Here is a 27,439-nt window from a genome sequence, read left to right on the forward strand (position 1 = left end):
CAACGCTCGCCGCAAACAGACGTGAATGGCGGAAGTAAAGTATCAAGTACTTCGTGATCGTTGTAGTGCATGGTACTGCAATTTAGAACTGCGATTAGCAGTAACTATCGAAGTGATTGTTTAAGTTGTGGGATTGTAATTCTGCCATTGTAGTTGGTGTATTATTGTTGTTCGTATGCGAAGTATGATAGAGATATTTGTGTAGAGTATAGTGTATTATCCTGAAACTACGGTTACATCCCCAGTTCACAAAATATTTGCCATTAAAATGGCGGATGAATGTGATAAAGAGGAGTCTCCTCCAGACGCTTATGATGACGATAAAGATAATGAAGAACCATCCGACGATGATGAAGAAGATTATCGGCCAATGCAAAAGTCAAGAGGGAGAGGAAATTTTAGGTGAAATATTTATATTCATGTAGGATTTAAGGTTTTCACAGCGGTGAGTCCGAAGATGGCTTTCCTCTGGATTGTTGTGCCGTGTACCGACGTTTCAGAGGGCAATGATGGAGGCAGCAAGAACCTCTGAAACGTCGGTAAACTTCTACCAGACTATACGGTGCAACAACCCAGAAGACAGCCTTCTTAATGTTCATATTAGCCCTGGGAACGCATGAGATTCTACGACTGTTGTATTTGTTTCACAACACTTCGTCGTGTTATTTTTGTGCTTTAGCACCAAAACATGTAGCTTAGTTTTGTACTGTACTGTTCTGAGTACTGTATGAAAGTGTCTACCACAATGCTAGACTGCTCTTTCCCTAAACTACTGCTACACAATATTTATGCTGTTAGGTTATGGTTTAATAGGTTAAAAGGGTTTGTGTTGGTTTAAAAATCTCAAGTACACTGGCAATTTAGGAAGTGAAGCACTGGGTGGTAAAAAAATTTTGTAGAACATGATGTGGGAAAAGATATGGTTGCTTGCTGCACATCAACTAGTCCCTCCCAACCATTGATGTTGCTGGCTTCTGCCAAACCATCTGAATGTAAGAGAAGCAGACAAGTACTTGTTTCATATTTTGCCAGCATGCATCCACAGATACTTTCAAAGAAAGCCTCTGATAATTATGGTCCTTCTCGCAGTGTGGGTCAAACTTTGTCCTGTTGCAGCTTATGACTGCTCAGGTTTAGTGCAGATGACTGTTATGAAGGGTAATAAAGTTAGTAACATTGTGATAAAGTATTACTAAGCTATCTGTGTTTTTTCTATAAAAAAGAAATCGAGGACGGGGGGCACCTCATGATTTTGGACCACCAAGAGGTCCTCCACCAGGACATGGTCCACCAAGATTCCGTGGGCGGGGTTATGGACCAAGGGGACCTCCTTTCAGAGGTCCACCACCACCTCACTTCGGTGGTCCTCGTGGTCCCAGATTTCGTGGACCACCACCGTTTGATCCTAACTGGGGACCAATGCCACCTCCAGGAATGCATCCACATCCACATATGATGGGTCCACCCCCACCAGGAATGGTAAGAGTTCAGATAAATATTTCTTACAGTCGTTTGCTTTTGTTTAGATTCCATTTTACTGTCTGAGTGTTGAGCAAATATATGTATATATGTGCATGTGTTAGCCCATTTTATTGTAAATTAAAACTGAAGGCCCAGTGGATAAGAGGCAAACAGAAAATAATGGAAACCAAGTACATCTCCTTGGATAGTTATTCATGAAGGAGTTAAATAATCATTTTTATAAACATGAGCATGTTAATAATATTTTTGGTAACAGTAATTTTAAACACTATTTATTAATTCAGAGTTTTAAGTAGCATCCTGAGATATAGTTGTGAGGATTAAATGAAAATGGGGCCAGACGTTTGATATAAAATATGGAAGAACATATATGTATAAAATACATCAGTAAGATCAAATGGAATTTTAATCTCAAATGAAAGTACTTGGAGAAACTAGGGAAATTTAGTGTGCATGTGTATTGCTGATGGAGCATGCTGTAAGTAGCAGAACATTGTGTGCTAATGAAACATTTGAATAAGGAAACTAAACATTGCCTACATATAAGCATATAAATGAAAATAAATTATATAGTCATATGAAAGTCTCCGGACTGATAAAAACACAATGTAAGTATGGAATGTATGATTTGTCGTTCATTACCTGTTCTGTGTTTTACAAAACAGATCCTTGTCCCCATGTATTTTGAGGTCTGTCTTATTTAATTTTATTTATATATTTTGATTAGTTGGGGGATTTTGTCACGAACCTGTTTTTCGGATATGTTCTTTCAGTTTCTTTTGGAATGTCAGAACAAACATAGTATTTGTGAAATTTAGAAATCTGGCAGTAATTCTCTTACTCTTCATCTCATGAAGCACATTTTTCAGTTGATAGGATGTTGAGGGACAGTGTTCGTCTCTCCATGGATACTTTCATCTCCAATTAATGAACATCTGATGTGAATATAGGTTGTGGTCTGGGTTCCTTCATTCTGTAATAATACCTCAAACTTCAGAACTGAAGTGAGGAGTATTTGTGTAGGGGTTAGAAGGATGAAGCTTGTGGGATTGGCCAGTCGGAGCTGTGAGATGAGATCAGGAGATGGAGCTCTTTTTCAGGCTAGTAGAAGAGAGTTCTTTTCACAGAATCAGAGAGGAAGATTTTGCCAGGAGGGAGAAGGATAAAAATATCCCTTTTAAGTAGCAGAAGTGAAGGCAGGATCAAGAGGAAGTCTTTAAATACAATTTAACAATACACCTTCAAATTTCATTTTCAGGTCATTTTTATAAGTTATAGCAAATGTTGATGCTTGTTCTCCATTTATGTGTAACCACTTAGCCACCTCCCCACATGATGGGTCATATGGGCATGCCTCCACCTGGTCCAGGACCATATGGCCCACCTCCAATGGGCTGTCCTCCTCCTCAGCAGCAGCCTCCTCCATTGAATTCAGCTGGAAGCCCTGGAAACAGCATGCCACCAGGAAATTCACCTGTGAGTTGATTGTATTGAATTTCATGTGTTCTAATGAGACTAGTAGAAGAGATTGAAGACAATATCCTGTGCTACATATGAATTATCAGAGATCTTCAGAAGACAGAAATTGCTTTGGTATGGTCTTTCATTGGCTTTTGTGAGGGGATGGTATTGGCTAACATTGTATTGTAAAAGCTAACTCCTAAGAATGTGTGTGTGTGTGTATTTCAAACAAGTTAAATGCAGTTCTTTGAAGGCAGCTGTTAAATACATAATTGATACACATTCATTTATTTCCAGTTGCTTTTTTCCATTCTGTTTGTTTATTGCTGTCAAATTACATTTATATGGGTAACTAATATGTGACAAGGAGATTCACCCATTAGTAAGAATGGAAATTAAGTTTTGGTTGAGAAGAGTTGATTAAAATATCTTTGAGGACACCTACACCTGGATTTTATCCAGTGATCTTCCAAATCTGGTTGTTTTGCTACAAAGATAATGTTCTCATGTATTTTCTTGTATTATTAAATTAATGGGAAGATCATTGTCATTATTTTTTGTATATGTGTACATATTTTGCAGAATGTCAATTTGCCTGGTATGGATTTAACAGGGGAAATTTGGGTAGAAACCAAAGCAAGTGAAGGAAAATCTTATTTCTACAATGCTCGAACTAGAGAGACGACATGGAGCAAACCAGAAGGTCCTGCAGTGAAAATAATTACCCAAGAACAGGTACCTTTACTTTAGTTCATAGTGTGTTTATTCTACTTTTGTAGGAAACTATGTAATGCAAACTTTTGTTTTATGATGTTACAACACCACAGCTTATTAATTTCATTGAGCCTTCACATCATGAATGAATGGGCTAAATTTTTAATTATTATGGACAGTATCTTTCTTCTAGGAATGTTGTTTTTATTTTAAATATTTTCTTTAAGGATATGAGTGTAATGGAGTTGAATATGTCTTTGTGGGCATGTGGTGTCTGTACAGAGACTATTTATCTGAAATTATATATTCACAGGTTGGAAAAGAATGTCTACTTGATCCAATACATGCTGCCATAAGAAATTCATACCTAACTTAAACAAGAATGGGATGTGTTGTGAATCAGATGAACTTTCATTTTAATGCGTTGTATTTTAAGAAAAATTTTGTCATGTACAGTTGAAAATGAGCATATATTTTTGAAACATTTTTAAACACCTTGTATTCATATCTGCATATTTTTGATGAAAGTACATCATAGTTGACTTTATATCCACTAGTTGAGACCATCCCTGTTTAACAGACCCCTCGCATTAGGTTCTCTCCCTTGATTGAAGAGCTAAATTCTGGAATGTCACATTTTAAGAATAACCTAAAGGGTAAGGGACAAGATACAGAGCACTTTCTCAAACTGAAGTCATTAGATTTTCATAATCATGATCTAAGTCTTTCTTAATTGCCATTGTACTCAATTTCAGTATTTCACATTTACATCCCATTAATTTAAATTCCTTATATGTGTTAGTAGAAGTGATGTAACTAAACATTTTTTTCAGGTGGAAGTGATGGCACAAGCTGCAGGAGTTAACTCTGGTGGTCCCAACCATCCAACACCAGTACAAATGCCACCACAGGTTCAGCCTGTACCTTCTCAGAAACAAGATTCTGAGGGAAACAATACACAACCTCCTGGTGGTAATATTTGTTTCCATTGTCAAGCACAAACTGAGCGATCAGTCACATGAATGTGTGTTAGCTTTGTTACAAAATTATGGGAAAGGTTATATAATAATATTTATTATATGTGTTGTAATGTGGAGATGAAAGCGTATTGTTTTATGCTCAGAAATAGAAATAGAATGTAAATATTATGTACCACATATTAGTGTTTTGCATTCTCTTTTCTGAAAGTATGGTTTATAGGCTGTTAAATGGCAGTATGAAACCAAATATAGACATATTTTAATAAGCTTGACAACAGAGATCCAGTTTCCAATTATTTTTTTTAAAACAGATAACCGAGATAATGGATGTCCAAATCAATTGTTTAGATTATTGCAATGTACCAGACTTACATTAAAGTATTTTGCTTAAAAGTGAGGAAGAATTAAATTATATCTTGTGGCTGAGAACAGTCTTCATCTCATAACATTTTTTGCAAGTACTGCTGATGTTGTAGCAAGTTTTGAGGTCAATAAAAGAAAATTCTAGGTCTTTCAAGTGGTCCCAGCCTTCAGGGTCTTGTAAACATAGCAATGTACATTTAAGTCACATACATTTTTAATGTTTATTTGTACTTTGTTTTCAGGAGGTGGAATGCCCAACACAATGCAGCCGCCTCCTGGCATGATGCAAGGACCACCGCCTGGCATGCCACCCTTTGGTGGCCCCCCTCCACATTTTGGAGGGCCTCCTCCATTTGGCATGCCACCTCCAGGTTTTCCTGGGGGGTATGGTGGTGGAGGATATGGTGGAATGGCACCTCCTGGTGGTCCATGGGGCATGCCTCCTCAGGGAATGGGAATGCCACAACAGCAACCACCCCAACAGCATCAACAGCAACCCCCTCCACAGCAGCATCCACCACCCCAGCAGCAGCAGCCTCAACAGTCATCTACAATTTCTGCACCTCCTATGACAGCAGGTCAGGTGGCTAATGCAGCACCAGGCCAACCACAAGATGACAATTCACAGGTGTGTCTTTAATATGAGCCCTAGAATTATGACATTCTGACTGGAATTACTGGCATAGAACTCATTGTTAATGAACTGATTTTACAGTGTCATAATTTTTTTAGGTGTTTCTTAAATGAGGTTATTTTTACGTGTCATTGAAAAGTATGGTATTTTTATGTGTTCTATGTAGAATGTGCATTAAATGATTGCATGTAGGGCTGGTCATGACTGTCTGCATGATTTTTACACACTTACAGATTGATCCTGATATAGTCGCAAGAGCTGCTGAGTGGACAGAACACAAAGCTCCTGATGGACGATCATATTACTATAACGCCAAAGCTGGTGAATCTGTTTGGGAGAAACCTCAGGCTCTAAAAGATTTGGAAAGTAAGTATTTTGTATCATCCTTTACGAGAACATTTGTGTATGCATATTGTTAGTAATCTGTAAGGTATTTTATGGAAGCTGCTGAGTTTTATTTGCGCAGTATAGTTAGTAAGGTCACTGTCGTAAACATGCGGCTCTGGGTAGGTGTATTAGTTTTCTGATTACTGTGTGTACGAAGGTTATTGTTTGGAGTTCACAGTGACAACAAATATAAAAACATAAGTTTATAGTGTGCTGTGTAAACTATAAGGCAAAATTACACACAGCCAAACAAGAGAGGATTATATGTCATGTCTGAGAATGGTTAGCAGTCAATCCTACATTGTATTCTGATGGTTTCAGATTTTGACTATCCTGACTTGGTTTTTTTTTTCAGTCTTCAGGCAGATTCTGGTATAGTACCATAACATTGGCCATGCTCCTTTCTTCCACATCCTTTATAATTCATCATTCATACAATTGTCCTGCCATTAGACACTACATGAGCTGTATAGCTGAAAGTTTTTTAATTGACTGAGGAATTGATAAACTATTGTGTAGGCCATAAAGTCTTTAAGTTGAACTGCAAAAATTATGCATGATATTGCATGAATAAATATCTTCTTGAATGGTTAATGTTGTCTACCAAACCTTTAGCAACTTTGTCATAATTTGTCCTTATCAGAGGATTTTTCAGAATGTCATTGGTTATTACACTGAAAATAGAAAATTGGTATTGAAGAATGTCATCAGTTCATGTTGAATTATCATGTGTGGCTGTGCTTTGCAAGTAGTTATCACTGCATCATTCATTTTACATGTATTGTAAGGATGGCCAGTTTTTCCGTCTGTAATGCCATAAATATATTTTTTGTATAGCTATGATCCATAAGATATAGTTAGAAAATTTGTAATAGCTTTGATCCTTTTTTGTATGAATATTTGTGCAAATTGAACATCAAAAGTGGTAAGTCACATTTGAATTAAGTCGTGAATTGTACCATCATCCTAGGAGTTAAATTATGGGAAATAAGAATTACTTTATGCTTGCTCAATAGGAGACCCTATTTTAAGTAATATGGGAACCTACACTGTGTTTTATTTCCAGTAAGTTTGATGTTTGATAATGTCTATCATGAAATTATGTGACAGGCTATTATCTTAGCATACACATTAAAGTCAACAATGAGTTTAAAAGCAACTCATTTGCATTATCTGTTTGTAACTGCGAACTCGTTAAAAAAGTAAATTAAATTTGGAATTTAAACCCAAACTTAGGTTAAATTTTGGTAATGGCATTTCCTTTATACCAGATCTAATAGTTATACTGCTGTTACTTGGTTGCCAGATTGTTGTATGTGATTATGAAGTGCATTATGAGTTTGGCATTAAGGTAGTTGAGGCTTATTTGTGGCATGCTGTATTTTATTGAAAAATTTATGCCTGTTTTCTGTCCATGATGCTGTCTTAGTGGCCAGATGAACTACACTATGTTCTGAAAATGTTATCCTCTGTTTAATAGGCGTGAGTAAAATAGTCCAGTGATTTTGTTGCTTGGACAATACTATTCTGACGTGTAACAGTGGACCTTGGTGCTCACTGTCTTTCTTTCAGTCTCCTTGTTTTCATGGTGGTTGCCTGCACAGCTGTTGTGCTACCACTGTGCAAGAAGTCTGTGTTGGTGAACTGCGTCATTACATGAGTGGTGGTGGAAGATATTTTACATTCTGGAAACATTATCCTCTGCCTAGTAGACATATTAGTAGTCCAGTGTTTTGTCCCATGAGTCAGTACAGTTCTAATGAGTAATAACAGAAGTTGGTACATTCCATGTTTCTTTCAGTCTGTCTCTGTCTATCTCCCCCTCCCCCCATTTTAATGATTATCACCTACAGAATCTATGCAACTTCACTATTCAAAATTGACTAGCAGGCAGTGTTTGGAAGAATGTGCAGTGTGATAGTTTGTCACAAAATTGTTTCAACTAGTTTTTTTTTTTTTTCAAAGTCTGGCTGGTAATTGAAATATTGATTTAAAAACTGTGATTTGGTGTAGAAATGAGATTTTATTTTGTTTTTATTTTAATCATAAAATTTTGGCGCAGCTTATGTACACGGGCTATATATTTGTGTAAATGCGGTGAATGAAAGACGTGAACTTCGCAGTGGCATGAATTATGCAGTTTATTACAGCATTTTGTTTATTCAGTATAAACAATGTGCTTGCATAGAAAAGTTCATTTGGAGGGTGAATCATGAAGTGCTAGCATCCCCCCCCCCCCCAATTGCAATCCACTTTTTCTTTCTAAAATATTAGATTTTGTGCAGGTCATTTGGTATGGAAGTGGTTTTGTATGTTTAACTTATGATGAAAGCTTCTTTCACATTTCTGACAGCAGAAGCAGTTCACAATACTCTGCAGTTGAAGAATTTGATATTTATACCAGATTATTCTAAATTCAGAGAATGGGCTCAGGTAAGGTTTCAATTTCTATGCGTATTGGATGATGGTGTAAGTATTGAATACAGGAAGGTTTATGAAATATATTGACAGTATTTGATTACTGCATTATTGTAGAAACAGTATTATATTCAGTTTTTCACAAAACAAGTGAATCATGAAACCCATATCACATGTTTATAAGAATACGTAAGTGGAAGGTATTAGGTCCTTAGATGAACAAAATTTAAAGTTTTATTGGAATTGCCATAATGCGGTCATCATTTCATTGAATCATTGCATTGAGATGCATGGTTTGTCTGCCTTGACATTACTATACATCAGAAACGTAGTTTTAGAGTTATGTTTGTTGACACATCTTTCAGAATTGGAGTTTGATCCTAGTTGATGAAGGTAGCAGGCAGCATTAATTTTTATAAATACAATTTGCTCTGATAAAGAAGAAATGCTCTTCTTTACGCTACGCCTGGTTTACTTGCTCCAGCTTTGAAGTTGTTGGCCACATCAGCAGTCCCGAACACAGCTGCTGCTTCTGTTCATGGCACCAGCCCTGGGGCTCATCAGACTGATGACACTGGTCAGCCACCAGTTCTGGATAATAAGTTTGTTAACTATGAAATAGAAATTTGTTGGACAATGTCCATTGTCATTTTTAGTTAAAGGAACATCTTATAGGATATGGATACTGTCCATTGAAGTTTGGGATTGTCAGTTAGTAGATCTGTTTACTTTGTTGGAAGCATGTCATCAGATAATAAGGCTATTCTGAAATCAAACTTAAATGCACTGTAAGTATAAACTATATTTGTTACAGTAGTGAGGTGTTTAAAATGTGGCACTTCCATATACTGAGAGAAGGAGAAGCAATCAGCTTGAATGTGTCCTTATAATAAATAACCTTGGAAATTTGGAGTCCAAATGTAATTTTATACCAGTAACCTTGGATCAGAAAATAAAGGTTCATAACATCTTGCTGTGGGGTGGAACTGCTAACCCTAGAAGTGCTGTGAATAATACTTTCCAGTCTTTGTTTATGTGGGCCCTTCATTATGAGTGTACTCTGATTGAGTTAATATAGAGCAAAAGAACTGCAGATTATAAATTAAAATTCAAACTATATGCTGGATACAGTCACTGGTATCTTTTATCATATTGCTTTTCTGTACTAATTTTTAACATACTCTTGTTCAGTGACTGTTTATAGCAACAGCGTTATTGACACAAGAATCCTGCAGTTTTGTTTGATTATGGAGGCATCTTAGGCTGATGGAATGGACATGAATTGTTCCAAGAATTTTTAAATTAATGTACATTATTCATAGTTGCATCATAGTTTATTTGAGGTAGACAGTTCACCATTGCAGTTGTGAAAACATTTGCGACTGAAATTGGGTGTGATTCCTTTGCCACGTCACTTGTGCATGAGTCAAGTCACTTCCATAAATTGCTTGAGATGTTGTGTATCTTTTATTTAGATAAATACTTTGTGAATTTTTCAGAGTGAAAACAACTTTGTACAATATTTGCAGAAGTTTGGTTCCTTTCATTCCTGCAAAATATTTGCTGTTGTGTACTATTTTATGGTATGTCATCTTTATGTAACATCAATGTTTAATTAAACACCTGGGCTAGGCAGAATTGTAGGTAGTGCTTTTTTTATTTAATAGGAAGTTTTGTAATTAAATTAGTAAACATTTTGAAGTGCAGATATTGTAATGTAAATGTCAGGTTAAATACTGGAGCTTAAATTAGCTCGACTTGTAGCTACCTATTAGTGCAGACTCCCATAACCTGTGCTATTGTTACAACATTTATAGTGCCTGTGTAAATCTGCAGTTCAACTTTTATGATAGTTTTCAGCACCAGCTTTAGCTACTCATCAGCCTGTGGAACACATGCAAGCAATTAGTTATTATGTAATAGTTCCCTGTTCTGCTGTCCACAGCTGCAAAGCTTGCTGCTGCGCAAGGTGTCTCAACTGTCCCCAGTGCACCAGCAGCACTGTCTTCTGCAAGTCCTAAGGGTTCATCAGATGGTGAGACTGAGCCTTTGAGCCAACCTGCAGTTAATGAAACTGCCATAACCAATGGTGAAACAACTAAAGAGCCTGAAAGTGATAATGAAAAGGATGAAAAGATGGTGGTTGAAGAGGAAGAGATGAGGAAGAAGCGTGAAGAGGAAGAAGAGCGAGCTAAAGAATTGCAGAAGGCACAGGATAAATCAAGGCCTGTTTCTAGTACTCCTGTACCAGGCACGCCATGGTAAGGAAACAGTGTATATTGAAATATCCTTGCGTGATTTCTAGTAGACAGAAAAGTGGTTTATTGAAGTAGAAACAGTTTGAAATATCTGTGAAAGCATACTGCTACAGATTACCATATTTACATTAATATTTGTACCTTTCCTACCAATATTTTGTTCTAAATTGAGAATGAAAAAAACTCTTGGGGATAAATGATTGATGGCATTTTGGAAACTTGTCACATGGGCAGATCATTGTAGTTTAAGTAGCAATGAAATATTTCCCATAATGCACATATTATATTTATACATTTCTCCAGATGGGCTGTTTAGAATCTTTGTTCTCTCTTTAGTATATATTGATTAGAAAATTTTGACTTCCAATTGTGTGAGTATTCACAAGGTTAGGAGTTTTGATTAAATGTCTTGTGGAAGATGTCTGTATTTTCACATAAGAAAATAGTGTATTTTTAGTTGTGCATAAATTATATTTGTATGTACAGTGAAACCTCGATGCATCGTTTTCAGCGGGGGTGGGAAATAAAAACGATGAATGCGGGAAAACGATAGATGCGGGAAAGCATTAAAAATTTAAAAAAAAACAATGTTTCTCTTTCAAAGTTACTTCTTTTTACCAAAAAAGTCTTTAATGGACAACTGGTTTGTCGAAACTTTACGTTTTAGACCAAACATAGCACTTTCCACGTTCAAAATGTTTTCCTGGTCACGTTCACTAATATTAAGCGCATAAAAGAACGACTTCACTTTCGCCAATGCAGCGTGTGCTTCGGCAAAACTCGGCAAAGCTTCGGGCTCGCATTCGTCGTCTTCGTCTTCCTCACCACTCCAACCCCCTTTGCGGACAATAACAGGAAGAATGGAAATACTATTACTGCCGAACTCAACGAAACGTAGCTGTAGAAGACCCTGAACCGCTGGAAACGAGATGAACCAGAAGAATGAAAAGTGCCGCCAGCCTTTCCTTTGTACTTGTAATAAAAGCATTTGTGAAGAAATTCACACTGCACATGCCATCTGGCATCGCTGGAACGAAATATGAGTGCACCCTAATTAAAATCGTAAAATTTCTGACAATGAGCACCGCCATTCACTCCAACTATCACCCCTGCACCGCTGACCCTCATTCCAAAAGAATGTGCTGGTTGGGCGACATAACAGGTTACCACTACTGTGTATTCCAAAAACATTGTGCGTCTTTCGGTATTAATTTATCTCAAAACCCAGCATTTTAAATTCTCAGAAACGATCATTGCGGGAAAATTGTGGGCCGGGACTAAGATTTTTGAACGATCGATGCGATAAAACGATAGTTCGAGGAACGATAGAAGCGGGAAAATGTAACATTATTTTATATGGGATGTATTCGGGACCGAACAAAACTGACGATGCATCCGGGAAAACGATAGTTCCGGGAACGATGGATAGAGGTTTCACTGTATATCATTTCTACGTATAAAATTCCTCATTTCAGGTGTGTTGTGTGGACAGGAGATGGTCGTGTTTTCTTTTACAATCCATCATCACGTACGTCAGTATGGGAGCGTCCTGAAGATCTGGTGGGCCGTACAGATGTGGATAAGATGGTGTCCAGCCCGCCTGATACACCAAATTCAACACAGACCTCATCTCTGAGCAATAATAATTCCTCGGGGGTTACAAAGAGGGTAGCAACTAGCAATGACAGCAGTGATGATGATCATCCAACACCTTCCAAAAAGAGCAAAAAGGATGACCAACCAGTCAAAGGTCTTAAGTTTGAAATGTTTATATTTGGTTATATGTATGCAGACAAAACTGTTTTAAGAAGAGAGAGAATGCACAAATTTTAAAATTTTATATATGTTGCAGTATTTTTATAATTCACAGTTTTAAATTTATGGGACTTGTATTTATTTTCTTCAAGACAGAATGTGGATGCATTTTAAAATGTTTCATTCTCGTGTACTTTACAGTGTTTTGATTTTTGGGTGCTGTAAGTCAGATTTTCCATCTCAGACTGCAGGAAACAAACTTGGTTCTTGCAGTCACTGCTTTTAAAAACTGAGATCTGTAGACAGTGACAGTTTGTAGATGTTCTTTGTACTTCAGCACTAGCACAGAACACCTTATGGGTACATTCTTTTCTTCTGTAATGTCTTGCAGGTGAAGAGATTGTATAATGATCATATAACTTTGTGCTGCCACTTGAACTGTTTGATATCACACCCATTTTGCAACATTATTATCCCATCTATTCACCACTTTATGGGGTATGTACTTCCATGTACCTGAGACAGACCTTGTCCCTAAGGTACAAATGGGGCAGCAGCTATTTCTGGGATACATATTGTTTTAGCAAGTGCTACATGTATTATATGATTTTATTTTATGAATCGTCTTTCGAATGATGTATGAATGTCCCAAAATGGCGGTCTTCTGCTGTTATTATTATTATTAAATAATGATGATTAGTGTTACATTATGATTACTTGATTCTGATTTGCTGCCTGTTGCATCTTTCAGCTAGCTTCCCTCCTGAAGTCAATCCTCTAAGAGCTAGGTCACCATCAGGAATTGCCTTCAGGTCCTGAGCAAGCCTCAGGGCTTACACTGTCAGGGTTCTTACTCCCCTCTTAGGGCTTTCATCCTCAAAGTTTCTGTCATTGAGGTTTGGACTGCCATTTCTTGGACTTTGTCATTCTTAGAATTGTCAAGTCCAGATATGGTGTAAAGACATTCTTCAGAGTACACCTGTTCAGACTTGTTTAAATTACAATAGGTTTGTAAAGACTGTACAGTGTGTGTGTGTTGGTAATATTGTAAAATTCAGATGTGCTTTAATTTAATATTATTTTCAAACATTTTAATAAATAATTAATTAAAATTTCCATTGTCAGCTGTATTTTTAATAAGTCTTGTTCCATATTGTTGGAGTATATCATTGCATTCTGTGGTTGAAGGCATGTGCATATAATATTTGTTAATTTCAGAGGAACCAAAGGAGCAGCCAAAGCCTGACAAAAAGCAGATTGATATTGGAAAAGAAGCGGCTATCGAGGCAGAGGTGCGAGCTGCTAGGGAAAGGGCCATTGTACCACTTGAGATACGCATCAAGTCATTTAAAGAAATGTTGGCAGAAAAGGAGGTACATTTATTTAAGCTTTATCTGCTCATTTATTCTGTTGTTTTCTCTGGTAGAAATGTTGTATCCTGATTGTTTCAAAATAGTCTCAATACAAAACCACTGAACTATATGGATACAATATTTCTAAACAAAATATCCAGGTTTGTTTTTACTATTTAATTGGAAACAAGGCTAGAATTTATTTATAATGGATTGTTTCAGGTTTCTGCTTTCAGCACATGGGAGAAGGAACTGCATAAAATAGTTTTTGATCCTAGGTATCTCCTTTTAACATCTAAGGAGCGAAAGCAGGTATTTGAGAAGTATGTCAAGGAACGGGCTGAGGAGGAGCGCAGAGAGAAGAGAAATAAAATGAGAGAACGTAAAGAGGAATTCAGACGATTGATGGAAGAAGCAGGACTCCATGGGAAGTAAGTAACTGTTTTGTAGGAGTACACTGAATGTATGCACACTATAAATAAGGTTCCATAGGAATAAATACACTCCTTAGAACAGCTGAATAAAAAAAAATTTAACTGAATTGATCCTTTATTATGTCTTATATCTGAAACACTGATATTTATCAAGTATCCTGTTCTGTGATATAACTACTTATCATGTTACATGTCTGGATAAGCCATCTTTCAGATAGGGTATAAACCCAGAATACAAGAAAAATATAAAGTAATATATTTCAGGGGGTGCCTCCTGGTGTGACAAGTGATATATATGCCATAAAATTATATTTTTAGTTAATGTTTTTGTGTAGTTAGAATTTTCTTGAGTGGTTAACTTTAAAGAAGATAACATTTGTTTTAAAATCTTCTCAGAAGTGATAACATGTTGAAATTTGTCGGTGACATATGTTGGGATGTTGCAGTGCTAGGTGAAATCATAGGTCCAGTTTTATGTTGCCAGTATGCATTTAACACGAACAACTTTTCCATTTATATATTCATGTTTGTAATGGTTCTTGCCCATAAGATAATGTTGAATGTACTGTTTCATATTATCTTTAAGCTTTGGTATTTTTCACCACAAGAAGATACTTCACCAATGAAACATACAGTGGGGAGATAAAGAACATACAACTGTCATCTCTTTAAGGAAAATTTGAATCTGTGTCTGAAGTGGCTCTGTAATTCTTTGTTTTACAGATCATCCTTTAGTGACTTTGCCCAGAAGCATGGGAAAGATGAAAGATTTAGAAACATAGAGAAGATGCGTGAACGTGAGAGTTTATTTAATGAATACTTGCTGGACGTGAGGAAACGGGAGAAAGAGGAGAAGGTGATGCGGCGTGAACAGGTAAGGCTACTCGGAATGTATCTATCTTCCCCACCCTGCTTCCATTAAGACTAGGAGAATATTAGCCAGTGATCTTATGGCAGGTTACTGTTGAATCTTCTGAGCATTTATGTATCGTACACACACTTTTTAACCTGTTGTATAAGTTATTATATAAAAGAAACACAAGTAAGTAGGAAGATGGTTGTCTTCTGCATTGTAGCACCGTGTAGTTTTGTAGAAGTTTACCAACATTTCAGAGATCCTTGCTGCCTCCATGATGATCACACTGAATTAAGATATTTTAAATCATACTGTTATGTTGGGATGTACATAATTAGAAGTTAGGGGACAGAATTGAACATCATGTGCTTGAACCATTTTGTAATATTATGAGTATCCATTGAAGTGAACATTTTTCTTAATACTGTACACTCATGTAAAATGAAGGTTGCATGACATTTCTCTATAGAATGAGCCAAGCTGGAAAGCTCAATCAGTATAGCAAGGCATGTTGCTGACAACCCCCCCCCCCCCCCCCCCCCCCAATCTAATACAGAGGTTGAGAATGAGTAGGATCTATACCTCCTCTCCCGGTGAGAGCCCACATTGCATGTAGCAAGATTAAAATAAGCTTAAAAATAATATATGCTGTTTAATTCTGTGTCTTTTGCAGTTGAGATTTGTTGTTCCATTTAATTTTCCATCATTTTGTACTTACCCTAAAGTTAATTAAATGTTTTATCACAATTTTACTTTAATTGCTCAGAATTTTAATAACAAAATTTAGGTAATAAAATGGACTCTGTGGAATTGTCTGCAAGAAGATTCAGCAGTAATTCATTTCTGTGGCTAAATATTCTTTGCCTTATTAAAACAGCAGGCATATAGTTTAAAGAAATTAATAAAATAGTAATATTGAAGCTTGTAACAAGCACAGTATTTATTAGTTATATGCCATTTTGTGAACTGAAGAATGCATCCAAATATGGAGTTTATTGGCATATTTGTAAAGAAATTAATAATGCAATGTTAATGATTTACATTAGCATAATTGCTTATCATGTAGTATGATAAGCTTGAAATAAGAATAATGTACTGGCAATATGATTATAAAATTGCAGTTACACTATATTGAAAATAACCACAGGAAACAATAAAAGTATAATTTGTAACAGTGTTAGCAAGTATTTTGAACTGTTTTGCTTAATTGAATAACATGTTACAACAGGCTTTCTAAATTTTGGTTGTAGAAGACTCAGAATGGTTAAACATTCCATATGTGTCGTTATGTGAGCTATAATAATCATCTCACCAGTAAGAGCATTGATAACTGCATAGAAGTGGGAGAGGACTGAAGCAGTAGTGCTGAAGTGCATAGGTGTTATGTCCATCTAGGTATTGGAAAGGTACTGAGTTGACCAAAATTATGTGTGATCCCATCTGAAACTTATTATCTAATGGTTGTTCAATCATTGTTATTGTTTGCATCTTCTTATATCAGTAGTTGCATTAAATAATGAACTACTTCAGCACTGTTTTATTGATTTCATATGACAGTGAATATGTGTGTATTGTTTGAATGCATTTAATGGTGTGTTTATTTTTGATGTTTTATTGTGCTTCTGAGTTTGATAAATTCTCTTTCAGGTTATGTATTGTTTTGCCAGCTTGTCTTGTAATAACATATTCTTTTCAGGTGGTATTTTAATATCTATAATTATTTAATATCAGATTAAATTGTACAACAATGAAATAAAGAAATCAAATCATGGATTAAGTAAATATATTTGAAATAAAAGTAGTTGCATATGTTATACATTTCCAGTTTGAGAAATTGCATATGTTTTGTTGTTTGAGCTGCATTCTTTTTATGTAAGAAGTTGATTGCTAAAGTAAAGAGATAAATTCATTAATCTGATAATCAGAATATATGGCTTGTAGCCTCTTGATGATAACTGAAATGGTTGTATGCTTTTAATATTACTAGTGTCCGAGGTTATTCGAGTAGTCGATCTGACTTAACTAACTTAACACTTAACTCTATTCACTTTCAAGAAGTGGCCAGCAAGCGTCCGACCCGCTCCTGTCACGACGCCAGCCTAAACATTGCCTGCCAAGGCTTGCCGACCAAACCCGAACCTACCGGTAGCCTACTCTCTGGCTGGTACTAGTTTTGTTCACACACGGTATAGCAATCATCAACTTTTGGTTTTAATAATTAAAAATAAGATGAGTATTTGTACTGTTGGCTCTCCAACTGGGCTTTAGGCCAGAGTTTTAACATGGAAGTTGAGGGTCACACTGTTTTCAAAGATCGGTTCTTGCTTTGGTTTCAGATAAACTGTACTAGTTAACACTGCTGAATCTGGCAGTGATTGTGTTAATTTCTTGACCTCTGTAAGTAAATTTTTCAGCTTGAGATGCAGTTTTGCCAGTGAGAACAAATGCCATACCCACTGATGGAAGAAAAGGAGTTTCAGTAATCATGCCACATTCAGAAGTGGTAGCTATCTGTTTAATATTTTCTGATACTGTTATTATATTATCAGATAGTTAGTAGTTGACAGATGTGGCCTGATTAGTTTGCCTGAAGAAAATAACATTTGAGCCAGATGTAATTGATATATTTAGGATTTATGTCAGGCTGTAATGGGAGGCTACTGATACTTACCATAGAATCTCAGTATCTTTAGTGATAAATATAACAAGCAACACATTTTAGTGTGTTCATCAAACTCTGCAATAATTGCATTTGCTTATTGAATGTCATGAGAAAGCAAGGCTCAGTATGTTTGTTGTACATGTTCAAAATTTTGGTTTTTCAGAATTATTTATTGCATTGGTATGTAACTATTTTGAAGCTAGCATATTTCTGGATGATTCATTAAAAGTCATGAGAGCAGTGAAAGTTCCAAGAAAAGGGTTAGCCTGTAAGATACTTGTACTCCTTTTTATGTGAAACTTTCCCTGGTTTTATGTCACTTGACCAATCTTGATTCAGTTACACTGTGGTACTTGAGCCCTGCTTAACAAACTTCTAATAACTGTTCTCAATTTCAGCTTGTGACTTTTATTAAATTTAGATCTTTTGATGTTACAATTATACTATTAATTATACTTGAACATAAAATGTTTGTTTCTGTGGATGAAGTAAATGTAAAAATTATGTAAGCTGAGAAATATAGAATGTTGCTAAATAGATGATATATATGTTAATTTTCATAACTCAGTGATTGAATAAGAGTCTGATAGAGGACTGGAAATATTGCTTCCACCAGACCTGTAGTTAATGTCACCGGTATATGTTTGGAAGCTGTAAACATACAAATAAGTGGTGAAGAAACCAAGTCATTGTTGAAGCATCTTCACTTACAAGATATCATCTACAAATAAAAACTCGCAACATTAAGAAGGCTACAGTTTTTGTTAACTAGTAATTGTTTTTGTGTTTCTTAATCTGATGTTTTATTGCAGGAGTGTTCAAATGGAGAAAATTGACTGTTTACTGACATGTTTGCTTTGTCACGGTAACAAAAATATCCGCTTTACCATTCTTATCAAACCAGAATGCAAAGGACGTAGATGTATGACCATATATGGTATAACTCATGTATGACATGGAGTGTTACAAAAGTAGATTTGAAGTGAATTCCTGTTTCTGAGTTACAGTAATTAATTACATGCTACAGAGGCTTGTTGTCATGTGTTCAGGAAATTCCAAACTGCATAGGATTCTGAAGGTTTATCACAGTTATTCCAAATACCCGTGACTACCAGCTCATAGCTTGTACTAAATGACACTTCCAATCCTGACCTGTACAGTATATTTCTCTACATCCAATTTTAATATTATCCAGCCTGTGCTTTGATCTCTGAAAAGTAGTGTCCATGGAGTTTGTGTTACAATACCAGTTTCATTGTAACTCATTAAATTTTGAAAAAACTGCAAGTACTATGCTACAAAATATAGTTCACATACATAATACAATATTCTCTTAGAAATTCTTTACCATTCCCTGAACCTTTTATCCTGCATTATAAAATACTTGTTTTGACTGCATATTCTCTGATGAAGTCTGTCATTTTAAGATGGCACAAAAATCCCTTTTCAACAAACAAGTTACGTGATTAACGTGGAAAATGAATTTTGATGATTTTATTAATTTCTTTATTCAGTTCAGGTGAATGACAAGGACACAGATTCCTTGTAAAAAGCGGAATTTAATTATTAAGTGTTTTTTGTTAAGTACCAGTGTTCTTTCCATGTAGCAAAGATTTTGAAGTGTGGCTCTGTAGTGAGATAAAAGGAATTCACTGGAAGGAAATCTTACTTATAAGTACTTAAATTACCACTTGTATTAATCATCTTATGTTATTGGAGTGATTTATGGATATACACATTACTGTGACAAGGTCATACATAATGGGAGCTCAGTGCAGATTGTATGAAGCTTTGCTTTATCTGTGAATGCAGCTGAACATACATGTGCGGTGTTTCCAGGTGAAACGTGACTTCGTTGCTCTCTTGCGAGAACATGCGGACATTGATCGCCATTCACGCTGGAGCGATGTGAAGAAGAGGCTTGATATGGATCCTCGCTATAAAGCAGTAGAATCAAGTTCTGCACGAGAAGATTGGTTTCGTGAATATGTCAAGGCCTTGAAGGAGGAACGCAAGCGTGAGAAGGAGAGAGATCGAGAGAAACGTGACAAAGACAAGCGAGAGATTAAAGATAAAGCAGATAAAGAGAGAGACAAGGACAAGGAGAAGGAAAAGGAAAAGGAGAAAGAAAAGGAAGTAGATGAGAATGATGCAACTGAGGTAAGGAATACTTGTTATGTCTTTGTTGGTTTAATGATGCAGCTGTATAAACTTTTCATGAGGCTTCTTATAATTTCTGTGGCTGTACTGTGTTGCTCCTGACTGGTTCATATGCTGCTTAGGAACCACTACATCAATTGTGTATTCAAATCCAGGATGAGAATGTAAACAATTCTGATGATGAACGTGAAAAGGAGCAGAAAGATAAGGAGAGGCAAGCTCGTATGGAGGCAAGTTTGCGAGAGAGGGAAAAGGAAGTACAGCGCACACTTGCAACACACCTACGGGATCGTGACAAGGAACGTGAACAGCATAAACATGATGAGGCTGTGCAACACTTTAATGCTTTATTGGCTGATCTGGTAAGTGCAGTAACACTTCAATTTAATATTGCAGATAAACATGCAGGGTGTTCATCACTGGAAATTGTGAGCTGTGCAGATGCACTTAATTTACGCTTTCACAGTTTCTTCTGTGAGGAATTTGTGATTATCATTGGTTTTCCTGTATTTGAGTTGATGGATTTTAAAAAGGAAGTTTCTCTGGAGTAGGAAATTCTCCCATATCATAACAAATCAAAATAGTTCATTATCTTTAATATTCATTAGCATTTTATGCTTCTATCCAGGGGAACTGCATATTTGAAAACCTTCCTCTTGAATTGATGTCATGGCAGTTAATTTTAAGTTCTTGAACTTGTTCATTACATGGTTTTCTTAAACTATAACATTAAAGAAACTGGTTCTGTATCTGTCTTCAGGCAAGGGCAGCTTAATCAGAAGGGTCTCGTTGAATGAGCCAATTTTAATCACTGATTCGGTCAGTTTAAAAAGACTATGATGAATGTTGAAGTATAAGAAATTATAACTGCCAACACAGGAGTTCTTGACCCATGGCCACCAGTGTGTTTTGTACAGTATACCTATAGGTAACACTCGGGTCAGGCTGTGATTTGCAAGTGCCATTGCCACCTGGTGTTACTCATATTTATTGGTGATACTGAGTTTAGGTTACATACTTTTTGCATTTCTGGTTATGAAATAAAAGAAGCCAACTATTAATGTCATCTTCCTTGCTGCAGACATTGTGATGCAAGGACAGTATATGAGTCTTATTATTGATATGAAATTCATACAAGTTTCAAATTTAATTTGCAGTGAAGATAATGATTGTGATGGATTAAATTCTATTGTGGGATACATTTGATTTTGTGTGTTGTAATTGTGAGTAGGCTGCAAAAAATTAAGATTCTGTTGTGGGTACACTGGATGATGCATATTGAATAGTTTGGATACAGCAAATATTTCAAAATAAAATACTGTCATTTACTGGATGTTTACTTATTGTTGTTTATCTTAGTGAAGATTCTCACAAAAACATATATCCATGAACCTGGTTATGTAGGTACGTAATGCAGAGCTGGCATGGCGTGAAGCCAAGCGACAGCTGCGGAAAGATCACCGTTGGGAATTGGCTGAGCTATTGGACCGTGAAGAGAAGGAGAAACTGTTTAATCAGCACATTGAACAGCTGACTAAGAAGAAGAAGGAGAAGTTCAGGTAAGATTTTGACTGGCCATAGTTAATTATTTTTGTAATAGAAACTGCTGAGAAACTAACTTCTTAACTTCATTCACCTAAGGTTTTGATTATATGTACAAGTTGCTATACTGTGGAATGTAGAAACAAAAAGGAACAATTTTCCAGACAAATGTACCAACGCCAATAGAAGTTGCAGTGGTGTGGGACTGTTTTTTTGAAAACAGCGTAAATTGAAATTTGTGGACTTTCAGTCTTCCACGGCAGCGTGTATATGTTGTGCATTTTCAATGTTTCTTCACAACTGCAGATATTTAACTTGATCATGTTTCAGAGAACTGTTGGATGAGACAGGGGAAGTAACATTAACTAGTTCCTGGAAGGAGATAAAGAAATTGATCAAAGAAGATCCAAGATACAGCAAATTCTCATCTAGTGACAGGGTAATATAATGTAATAGTTCTATAATCTCAAAATCTTTGCATGAACTCATTGTTTTTGCTAGCAAGTGTATGTTGGCCCACAAAAATGTTTGTGGCATTAATAAATTATTGTACCTAGTCACTTAAATATACAATTTCTAAGCTATTGTCTTGTTAATAAACTTTTACAAGACTGATTTGAGTAACAAATTAGTTTTCTGAAATTATTCATATTTATACAGTGAAACTGTTGCCTTGCAGTATCAGGAAAGAAGTTTCAGGAGTACCCATAAAAATCATCCTTAGCTGTTTTATTGTTTTCTAATGTATAGAAATAGATATTTTTTCATTTCTACGTGTCATATGTTAACACATGTTGAATTTGTTACTTTATCACAACTCTTGGACATACACTTGGACAACTATAAGAATGTCTGCACAACACAAGGGATATTTCTGCTATCTGTATTAATTGGTATGAACTTATTAAATATATGGAGGACAGTCCTAGTTCAACTAGTTGAGAAATTTCACTCATTTTATGGAACCAAGCAGTCTTTGAGAAGTAGACGTGTGTGATTGTTTAATAAGGTAAGGGGGAAGACTTGATGGGTGACCCCCAGGAACAGGAAGAAGAGTTTTGACACAATGAATTCTCTCTATAATACAGTAGCAGATCATGGAATACTGTATTAAATTCTCTAACAGTAGCTCAAGCAAAACTTTAAAATCATTTTTCCTTCATTCAATCTGAAGATGAAATGAAGTGATGATGTAATTTTGTTTTTTGTGGCTCTACAATATTACCTGATTTATTTGTAAAATACCAAAAACTGATGAATTAACAAATGTTTTTCGCCCGTAGAAATGTGAGCGGGAGTTCAAAGAGTATATAAAAGACAAGTTGGTTGCAGCCAAAGCAGATTTTAGAGAATTATTACAGGTAATATTAAATTCTTTATTTGCATAATTTTTATCATTCATATAATTTGTGTTAATATTGTTACAGTGTGAAGTATAGATATTACAGTGGCATATAAAGTAGCTTTAGTAGTCATGTTTTATATTGTAAACTAGGTTTCTGATCACAGCACTGTATCAGCCTGTACCAAACTTTATTATGTATTCTTTCTACAAGGTGATGTATATAAGAGAGGTAATGTCATCTTCCATCTCTGTGAAACAAGTGAGTGATTTTGTTAATTTGGTATTTGGGGTGTAGACTACAAGTTGTCAAATTTAATTTTTGGTTTATATCATTAAATGTAGTTCTTTATATCAGGGTTTCTCATTTTCTCATCCATTTAAAACTTTGGCTCACAATCAGCCTTTCTTTTTGACTTGCATACTTTTAAGTTATAAGTGGAAATTTATTGAAAATTCATAACATTTTATTTAAAGTGCTAGTAACTTCTTATTGCAAATATTACTCATTAATTTTGTTTCATAGGATTGTTCACTTAAAATTAAGTATTTAATGTAGGTTATAACTATTTTCCACTACCCAGTATATAACAATATTAAATAAAATGTGCATCTGCTAAACACAATACAGTGGGGAGCTATAATTAGTGAACTCCTGTTTTACAGTGTAATTGATACTACACTGTACTAAAGTGTTGTAAGACATATGAGCATTAGCATGGGACCCTACTTGTAGTGATCTGGTAAGGATCAGTATGTGTCTGAAGAAATCAGGTTGTGTTGTTGCTTAATCTGGACATTCCAGGCTGTCAACTCTTCTTGATCCTTCCTTACATTATTTGTTGTCTCTCCTTTGTCACACAAAAAATTAGTAAATTATATATATAGGTCTTATCAGGGTAAACGTGTTTTATTTTACACATTTTTCAGCATGATGAACGTTTAATGAAATACATGGAAGAATGGTTTCAGATTGTGCAGTATATCATCTGTAGTATGATTAACTTTGGAACAGCAGATTTATATATGCAGTAGATAATACAACATGGTCAGTGAAGTATGCAAAGTAACAGAATCTATTCAGAAAAATGTGTATACTGCAGTGACATACACCTTTCTATTCCTCATAACTCTGACACAACAGTGAAGATAGAACAAGAGATAAGTTTATACAAGTCCTGAGGAACTTGACCCTTTCAGTTTCAAGCTCTCTGAAAAACATGTCCTTAAATGTTGGTACATTTTCTTTCATTATAATTTACTTTATTTGGGAATTAAACATTTATATTTCATATTTCTGTTGGCATAGTGTCCATCTTTACCAGCAGGAAATAGAGTGTATTTGCATGTAACAACACAAATCTTCCGACATGATGGATACAAAGTATCAGTCTAATCTAAGCTTCCACATCATATAATTTGTATTCTTAATGCTAATGTGTAGCAATGTTAAATCATCATAGGAACTGCAAGAAAAAGTGGTGGTAATGTCATTGGTAGTGGCAGCACTTGTAGTTGGGCACTTGTAAAGTAATAGAAAAACTACCAAAGCATTGTGCTAGAGTGTGGGATTATCAAATGTAGTTTTTGTAAGTGGTTTGTGATTTTTCCCCCCCGCAGGAGACAAAACTTATCAACCATAAGTCACTGAAATTAGTACAAGAGAATGAACAACACATTCGTGAAATCGAGGACATTCTGAAGAAAGATCGTCGTTACTTGGTTCTGGACTATATGCCTGACGAAAGGACTAAACTAATTGTCACATATCTAGAAGATTTGGATAAGCGAGGCCCGCCCCCACCACCAACTGCCTCAGAACCCACTCGGAGACCTACCAAGTGAGCATATTTTAAGGTGCGAAACTATGCTTATGCCACATACAGAGAAACTGAACCAAATTACATTAAATTTCAAATTCCTAATGTACTGAAATATTGAAGTTAGATGATGTTCAGTCTGGTAAGGTTAATTTTTTTGTGAGTGGTTTATACCATTTTTGCACAAATTTCATAATGGTGTCATATATGTGTCTGTCCTCTTGTTTTATTAGATTTGCATCAAAAATAAATGGAACATGAACACCATTGAGTAATGCAGGATAACAGAGAACTCTGTATGTGTAAAAAAAAACATTAAGTTTTACATCTCTTTGTGATATTGCTTGTATTTTCTTACAAAGATAATCATTATCACTTCTTGAACACTATTGCACACACCATTTTTAAATAGTTTTTATCAGTCAGCTTTGTATGCTAGTTATTTGATGCTTCCCCTTTAGAAGCGTTCACATCAATCCTTATTTGTTCAGAATACTGAAGGGAATACGTGTTTCATTCTCATTGCATTTCGATTAGAGATCATTATTCAAAATAAAAAAAACATGGTAGTTGATGTTAAGTGAAGATTTACAAGTGATCATGATTGCAGATGTACATTATAAACTAGCAAATGGTTGTTACTTAAGGTTATTTAAGGATATTGTCATAAACTAGGTGCGCACATACACATTCTGCTGTAGCGTAATGCTGTTACATTACAACATACATTCATGTGTAACATAACTGTTATGCTAGAGGAAAATACATGTGTGTACCTGGCTTTAAGACAACATTCTGCCCTGATGAATCATAATGCTTGTTTCCTTGCAGCTGCTGATTGCTAACCTCATCTTTCATATGAAGACATATACAAGTGTGGAAAGTGCTTGCTGTACAGGAGAACAAGTTCAAAGTTTGCATATGTTAGGGTTATGCGTGGGGTTTCATTGCACTGACAGGTAGTATATCAGAAATTTGTACCGCAGATTCATTCACATTATGGTTTTTATCTTGAATACTTCATGGTCTGAGGGAGCATTGTTAATTAAGTAGATGTACATTGCAATGTGATGCACTATTAAACAGAACTGGGTCTGATATATGCTCTACCCAGCTTTATTGTTAACCCCTTTTATGGCAGCATTGTATCTCCATTATCCCATTACCAGTCCTGATCATTCAAAACATTTTGTGTATATAGATACACAATGGTGACATGTCTTGGCTTTGTAGTGTTTCTTCTTTCATCCTGTATGATGCAGTATGTGTTATAATATAAAAATGCATTTCAAATTTGCCATTGAAGGGGTTAGGACCACACAGTTTCATTGGTAAATTGATATATTTTAAAATACACTCATAACACTATAGTTCACATTGTCTCAGTATATTAGAAGTTATATATAAAAGTGTGCCACACATTGTGAGTGTTACACTTCATGACTAAGGAAGGCAGGAAACACACGCATAAAACAACCCAGCCCCTGTTCATTAACACACTGATTCTGTTACATTTATATGTCCTCTTTTGTTTTATCACATATAATAATAATTGAAACAGGAAAATGTATGCAGTAGTACCATGTGTAATTGACATTAAATTTTAGCATGATAGAGGTAAAACACCTCATACATTATGAAATGGCTTTGTGTTTTCATCCAGTGACTGGTGACCATCTGAAAGGCTGTTTATTGTTTTTTTGGGTTTTTTTTTTTTTGGTTTGTTTGTTTTTTAATTCCACGTCATTTATAAGGAAAATGTATCACCACTGCATTTATAAGATTATAATAAATTCCTTGTAGAGTGAACCAGTTTTTTAAATTACTTTAGAAATAGAGCTGCATTAGGTTATATTGTATTCTTGGAAAAGTGAAAACATTTTAGATTGGGTATGTTAGATTTGGTGCACATGTGGAAGTTGCAGCATCATTTATATGGGATTATGACATAATATTATTAGCATGTGTTTGTAGTTGGTATCTCAGGATATTTGGAAGAATTAAATGAGAAAATCTCATTTGATAATATAAGGTTAGTATTGTTTGTGAATGGAGATGGTACAAGGTTTTGAAAGTGTTGTTAGGAGTGCTTACTGAGAATTAAAAATTGTTATAAAACATTTAATCTCAGATTTATTTAAGCAAATTTTCAGTAATGTTTGATGCGGTGAAACATGAATTTTGGGTGTGAAATCTTGTTTTTACACGTAGTTAACTTCAGTGTGCAGAATTCAATTAAAATGAAACGTGTTATATCACATACAAGAATACTAAGTTGTAAACTGAAAACCAACATTCCAGGGGACGGGATGTTTAAATATTTTAAGAACTTATAATTTGTTCACAGTCATTAACCTGAAAGTATGCCAGGGTTAGTATTGGTATATTTGGGGTGCACAGGAGTTTTAAAATTACACATGAGAGAAATATTTGCTCTTGTATCATGTAGAGACAAAACATATGAGTGTTTTACACATAGGTTTTATAATTACTTCATCACTGCATCACATTTGAAAATGTTTATAAATCCAGTAGTTGCAAGTGATAACAGTTTTCATAATTTTTGCCCTTTACACAGTGTTTTGGGTCTATAGTACATGTCCAAGCATGTATTGGCAATCAAATATGTAAATATGTATGTTCAGGGATATGCTGATACCAAATTTTGAGATTCAAAATAAAGTAATTGCTTTGAATGTGTTTTTGAATTTAGAGGGAGACTGACTGAACTTTTGACTTAGATTTGGACAAAGTAAAGTACATTACCATTTTTATTTCATAGCATGAAGCATGTTGGCAAAACTGCTACTGGAGGGAAC

At 35.4% G+C, this 27,439-nt stretch overlaps 1 protein-coding gene across 2 annotated transcripts; it reads left to right on the plus strand.

Annotated features, from left to right (window-relative positions):
• LOC110829812 (transcription elongation regulator 1) lies at positions 1 to 27,316 on the plus strand. 2 transcript variants are annotated; one of them, XM_022063927.2, is made up of 19 exons: positions 1 to 402; positions 1,224 to 1,479; positions 2,803 to 2,958; positions 3,526 to 3,678; positions 4,491 to 4,629; positions 5,243 to 5,628; positions 5,868 to 6,000; positions 10,385 to 10,700; positions 12,173 to 12,447; positions 13,671 to 13,825; positions 14,027 to 14,235; positions 14,962 to 15,112; positions 19,596 to 19,916; positions 20,072 to 20,278; positions 21,321 to 21,475; positions 21,789 to 21,897; positions 22,742 to 22,819; positions 24,421 to 24,657; positions 25,452 to 27,316. In XM_022063927.2, exons 1-18 carry the CDS (start codon positions 269 to 271, stop codon positions 24,643 to 24,645), a joined length of 3,558 nt encoding a protein of 1,185 aa, XP_021919619.1. In that variant the 5' UTR covers positions 1 to 268; the 3' UTR covers positions 24,646 to 24,657; positions 25,452 to 27,316. The 2 variants fall into 2 exon arrangements, with proteins under 2 accessions (XP_021919619.1, XP_021919618.1); XM_022063926.2 differs by having other exon boundaries at positions 24,421 to 24,641.
• The last annotated feature ends 123 nt before the right edge of the window (positions 27,317 to 27,439 follow it).

This window comes from Zootermopsis nevadensis, unplaced genomic scaffold, assembly GCF_977971745.1.
Source record: "Zootermopsis nevadensis isolate Lab colony 2312 unplaced genomic scaffold, Znev_1.0 Znev_ptg000008l, whole genome shotgun sequence".
NCBI classification, from domain to species: Eukaryota; Metazoa; Arthropoda; class Insecta; order Blattodea; family Termopsidae; genus Zootermopsis; species Zootermopsis nevadensis.